The sequence below is a fragment of the Sceloporus occidentalis genome, unplaced genomic scaffold, assembly GCF_023333645.1.
Source record: "Sceloporus occidentalis isolate IW3139 unplaced genomic scaffold, rSceOcc1.0.p SCAF_96, whole genome shotgun sequence".
NCBI classification, from domain to species: Eukaryota; Metazoa; Chordata; class Lepidosauria; order Squamata; family Phrynosomatidae; genus Sceloporus; species Sceloporus occidentalis.
Window position 1 is genome coordinate 2,401,222 of NW_028317076.1, and position 6,072 is coordinate 2,407,293.

The 6,072-nt window shown below is 40.5% G+C and overlaps 1 protein-coding gene across 1 annotated transcript; it reads left to right on the forward strand.

Moving 5' to 3' along the window:
• Positions 1–1,874: 1,874 nt before the first annotated feature.
• Positions 1,875–6,072, forward strand: LOC149284269 (very-long-chain (3R)-3-hydroxyacyl-CoA dehydratase-like). Its single transcript, XM_089496971.1, has 6 exons — positions 1,875–1,971; positions 2,354–2,481; positions 3,169–3,281; positions 4,335–4,441; positions 5,784–5,915; positions 5,990–6,072. Exons 1-6 carry the CDS (start codon positions 1,875–1,877, stop codon positions 6,070–6,072), a joined length of 660 nt encoding a protein of 219 aa, XP_089353097.1.

Sequence of the window (6,072 nt, forward strand, 5' to 3'; positions counted from 1 at the left end):
AAGGTTTGGTCATGGCACGGTATGCAAATCTGCTTTAAGTGACGTCTCAGGATATTTAAGTGGCCATTATGATGCGTATTTTGCTGCAAGGTAACATCGTAAACTGGCAGAGCACATGGATTTCAGATGGTTTGCTTTCTGTTGTTGGATATCCGCACACAATATTTTACAATCTTCTACATTCTTGCTTACAGACTCTGTAACTGGACTGGAAGGACAATACTGCGATCTCATCTTCCTGTTAAGCAATGATAGCCTAAAAAAAACCCTAAACATTCAGACAAGAGAGGAACAAAGAGATTGCTATGAATTTAGTAATTGCCAACCAAACACAGAACTCCAAAACTTCCTTTTAAAATGGACACATTTTTAGAATGTTTAGCCTTTTTTTTATCTTTGATAACTATCACATATGTGTTTCCAGAAAGCGGTATTTCTTAAGACTTCAGAGATAAGAACCTAGAAGAAAAATTGCTTTGGTGCCAGGTTCAGCAAGAAACACAGTCATATACGCACACACACGCTAACACCATATGTGGGAATATACGTAAGGTGTTGTTTCAGAAGAAGGCAAATTAGACTTTTACACAAAAAATGAGAGAAATTCCACTTAAACAGATAGACAGAAAGGACTTGATGTTTCCAAGAATGTCCCAAAGATATGTGGAGTTGAAGTGCTCAATCACACTCAATCGAGGGCTTCTTGGATCAGCGGACCCTAATTTCTGTTCGTCGGAAGAGACCCCGGTATCCGCAGAGACTGCCACTTACAGTTATATACAGAGACTGCGATCTTCCGTTGTTGGGTTTCTCTTCTCAATTCCCCCCCAATTTTGTTTGATAAAATACACATTGCCAAATCCTGAAGGTAGTAGATACTTCTACATACCTCCCAACTGTCCCAGTTTCTATGTGACAGTCCTGTTTTCCAGGCTACTTGCTGCACTGTCCTACTTTTACAGGTGGTGTGAAGCTGGGCCCTGGTTGGGGAGATTTTCTGATCTCCCTAGACTGGCCCAAGTAGGTAGAAAGGCAAAGGAGGATTGTGAATGCAAATTATGTAGGACTGCCTACATGTTTAGAGAAGCGCGGCCACTGTGATTAAAGAGCCGATGCTTAGTCGTGTTACAGTTATGTTACTTTCTATCAATAATCTGACTTTTCTGCTTCCTCTTAACGCTTGTCCTCTTTTTTTATTTCTTTTTTTCCCTAGCTCCTTCTTACCTTTTTACTTTTGTTCTTGGTTGTCTGTTTTTCTCTTATTTTAACTGTATTAACCCCTTAAGGACAATGGGCGGTCCCTAAACCCATTGAAAACAATGCATTTTGAGCCTGTACATGTACGGGCTTTGTCATTAAGGGGTTAAGTGTACAACTTCAAGTAGTTCTAAAACAAGATATTAACACTATAATGAGTTATTATAAATAAAAATATTATAAATGAACGCTTATTTGGAAGCTAATAATAACAACTATTTGAGATAATAGCTCTATAACTGAAGTTTGTGAGCACGACGTAATATACCGGATTGTGTTAGTCTGTCAGTTCTAGTTTTGTCATACCTTTTGAATGTATATTCTGTAAGAAGCGCTGCGTAAACTGTTGGCGCTATATAAATAAAAGATAATGTATACAGCATACATCAAAGGGTTACTATATGTACAAAGGTGAGATAAAATGCTAGTAAGTCTCGGTAAGTTCCAATATAGCATACATTTTTTTTTTCTTCATTTTTGGTTTCTAGCTAATACTAAATATATCACGTACAATGCTTATGATAAAATGATATCATTGGTCCTCTATGACATCACGCAGGATCTAAATTGTGTTCATCTGCTTTACAGTGAAGGTTGCGCGGCCTCCCGGAACAAGCATGAAGACGTATGTATTCGTTTACCATCTCCTCCAGTTCTGCGGACATTCCTGGATCTTCACCAATATGGTCGCAAGGTTTCTCTTCTTTGGACAAGGTAACTTAGTGACCGCATGCTATATGTCGCCAAAACAATATGTCTTTCATTATAATGAATTCATCGGGGCGTCGCTGTATGATACATATTTAGGGGCACTGTGTCGTGAAAAAGGCAAACAGGCCCATTCGTAATCATTTTCTGCCCTGACGAAGTCCTTTATGGCTGCAGCGATGGCTCAATAACCCTTTTTTTTATTAATTAGAGTACGTACGCTGCGCTTTTATTGGGGTAGATTCCGGAAACAGGTAGCACTTTAAGTCTTTCTCTTTTTTTTACGCGTGTTATGGAGGTTACGGGGTTGGGTTGCGTTGCGCGGGTAGACAGGTGTATCAGGCATGCTGTTAGGAGTAACTAGCCGTGTGGTGCTTCATTCGTACAGATTCCTTTGTGGACACGTTCTACACAATTGGGCTGGTAATGCAAGCCTGCCAGTTACTGTCTGCGCTCGAGCCTGTCCATGTGCTGCTTGGGGCTGAGCAGCAGCGATTCCTTCCAACTCTCTTACTGGTATGTCGGCCTTTGTCTTGTTAAACGCTGTAATCACTAACAATAGGTCAATAAGGAAGCCTCACTTCTTTTTTCAGTGTGACTTACAGGCTTAGAATTTAATCATCTCAACCATAGTATACTGACAAGTAGCAGCTTATGGGTGTGGCTAAATGCGAGTGTGGGTGTGGCTTAATGATAGCGTGTACCGTGTGGGTGTGGCTTAATGATAACCTGTGGGAGTGGCTTAATTATACCATGCATTGTGTGTCTTAATGATAGCCTGCAGGGTGTGTGTGACTTGTTAGCCCTCATCATTTGGGTGTGGCTTAATGATAACATTTGGGCGTGGCTTAACAAAAGCCTGTGGGAGTGGCTTGATTGTAGCATGCATCATGTGGGTGTGGCTTGATAGCCTGCAGGATCTGGGTGTGACTTAAAGATCACATGCAGCATGTGGGTGTGGCTTAAAGATTGCATGAAGCGTGTGGGTGTGACTTAAATATTGCATGCAGCGTGTGGGTTAATGGCCCTGCTTATTGTCAGTACCTACAGAGCCTTTTTATTTTCTAACTTGTCTGTATGGTTCTGAGAGACCGGGCAGTAATGTTTGTAACTAGGGGTAACTGAGACGTAACTTTAACCCTTAGCCATAGAGTTTTTATTAGCAGCACGGCGACTGATGCCTCCATTCCATGTCCATTGCAGGTGACAGAGAGACTGGTCATCCTTTTCGTAGTCATTACCAGCCAGGAGGAGGTGCAGAGCAAATGCGTTGTTTGTGCTTTGTTCTTCCTTTGGAACACGTGGGACGTTGTAAGGTAACATCAGTTACCACCGTTATGTTTGTAACTATTTGTTGAATAATACATTGTACGCTAAAGACAAATATTTCGGAATCAAATATCAACATTTGTGCAAATTCTGTTGTGAGCACTTTGAAGGCACTGCCGTCTGTGATTTTATGTTTGATGGTGCAGAAGTGGCTATACACCCTTATCTTATCGATATCTATAGATATAGATATCTATATATATATACCCTTGTGATGGGCATCCCTGGTCTAACGGATACATTAATGGATATTGAATGATTGCCTAAGTCTAGGTATATCCATTAATGTATCCAGCATTAGTAGGGTGTGTAAGCTTACATGGCAAAAGCCACCTGAAACGTAACCCTTTTGGTTACTTTCCAAATGAATGTGCATGTAAAATATATGGGGGAAAAAAACATGTCAGAATAAATTTCATGGAATTATAGATGGAATTTTTAGGGTCATTAGCATCTCATATACAAAGAGTATGTAAGCAGTTGGTTGAATGTTTGGAAAGTGGTGTTATCATGAAAATGTTCCTAGTTACTGGACCAATCCGTCAGTTGCTATGGTGAAAAGGCCACGTTTAAAACCTTGCACCAGATTCACTTTTTGTACATAATCTCCTATATGGACATTATATTTGAAATGTCTGCCCTGCCATAGATTGTATGTGACAATATGCTTACATTCTTTACAAACATCTCACCATCTATTTTAGATAAATTCTGATTGGCTCAGCATTATATGTTTACTTCCATTATGGATTCCCCCAAAATCATTCTTTAGTGAGATTTGTAAATAGAATAGGTTCATCTATTTAAGAGCACACGTGGCAGCTTTAATCATTAAAGCAATAAAAAGATTGAGAAATGATTGTTAGGTTAGCTTGACCAAAGGGCTTCTTCAACTAGCTATCAGTATAGAATGTTAACAGTTAAGGTTATATACCAGACCCTCTTTCATTCTAGGTGTGCAATGATCAACAGATCGTTCTACCGCCAAAAGCCATATCTGTTTGTGTGTTTGTGTCATGTATGGACGTTTCTTGATGCAGGTACTCATACCACATGTTGTCAGCAGTAGGAATTGGCTACCCAGAACTGACTTGGCTGAAACACACATGGTGGATTCCAATATATCCTTTGTCAGTACTGGCTGAAGGTAAGATCTCAATTTATATCTCAAATCATGCATTTTGACAGTAGCAGTCTGTGTTGGGTTAAGTCTGTAGAGGGAAGAATCACTCAATCCACCCGTCTCTGTGTTGTGGTGGTAATACAATTATATAGATTTTTTTCCTAAAGGTCTATGTGTTTGCTAGGACTGTTACATATGTTTCATATTCCATTAACCTATACACAGTCCTAGCAAACACATAGACCTTTAGGAAAAAAATCTCTTTAAGATTCTATATCTTTTGTTGATTATTCTCCAATCCATAGCTTTGGAAATGAGATGGATAGTTCATCACCCTGACTTCACTATACACAGATCAGCCATAACATTATGACTACCGACAAGTGAAGTGAGTAACACTGATAATCTTGTTATCATGGCACCTGTTAGTGGGTGGGATATCTTTGACAGTGAATGAACATTTCTTCCTCAAAGTTGATGTGTAAGAAATGGGCAAAGCATAAGGATCTGAACGACTTTGACAAGGGCCAAATTGTGATGGTTAGACAGCTGGTTCAGAGCATCTCCAAAACTGCAGCTCCTGTGGGGTGTTCCTGGTCTGTAGTGGTCAATAGTACCTATCAAAAGCGGTCCAAGGAAGAAAAAGCCGTACACCGGCGACAGGGTAATGGGTGGCCAAAGGCTCATTGATGTATTTGGGCTGGCCCGTGTGATCAACAGACAAGCTGGTTCTGATAGAAAGGTGTCAGAACACACAGTGCATCGCAGTTTGTTGCGTATGGGGCTGCGTAGCCACAGACCAGACAGGGTGCCCATCCACTTCCAAAAGCGCCCAAAATGGGCATGGGAGCATAAAAACTGGACCAGAGAGTAATGGAAGAAGGGGGGCTGGACCGATGAATCGCATTTACTTTTACATCATGTGGATGGCTGGGTGTGTGTGCACCTGGAACACATGGCACCAGGATGCATCCATGGAGGCCCCACCTCGCAACTTAAGGGATCTGCTGCCAATGCCTTTGTGCCAGATGCCATGGCACAGCTTAAGAGGTCTAGTGGAGTCGGTCAGGGTTGTTAGGTGGCAAAGGGGGGGGCCTTCACAATATTAGGCAGGTGGTCATAATGTTACGTGTGATTAGTATATACTATAAAGGAATACCCCAGTGAGCTTTTCCTGCAAGAAAAGCTGAGCTGGCCCTATATAATGCATAGTTATATCAGCAATATGAAAAATGTCCCCAAATTAACGTTGCATTATACAGTGCAGGGTCAGCTTTGCACAGAATAACCTACATAGAGATACTTCAGGGATCTGAAACGTTCATTTTTATTTCCAGGTTGTAACATACTGTTTTGTTGTTTCCAGTGTACACAATTTATGAATCTCTTCCTTATTTTGAATCATTCGGCACGTATTCCTTTAAGACGTCATTGCCACTTCTGGTATCAATCCATTTCCCATACATTTTGAAAGTCTACTTTATCATACTTCCAGCAGGTAAATACTTTTAGTCTAAAATGTGTAGTATTATTGATCAATTATTTCACTGACCCTCATATTTTATCACTCAGGTATGCTTTATATATGCAGCCATTTATGGTCGGAAAGAAAACTCTATCGCCAACAACGGAATTCAAAGCTAAAAATGAAATAA

Excerpts from the sequence above, each read along its gene's own strand:
- LOC149284269 (XM_089496971.1), top strand. The coding sequence starts at position 1,875 with ATGAAGACGTATGTATTCGTTTACCATCTCCTCCAGTTCTGCGGACAT. Across the intron at positions 3,282-4,334 it reads AACACGTGGGACGTTGTAAG|GTACTCATACCACATGTTGT; the intron begins GTAACATCAGTT and ends TTCTTGATGCAG. Across the intron at positions 4,442-5,783 it reads TTTGTCAGTACTGGCTGAAG|TGTACACAATTTATGAATCT; the intron begins GTAAGATCTCAA and ends TGTTGTTTCCAG.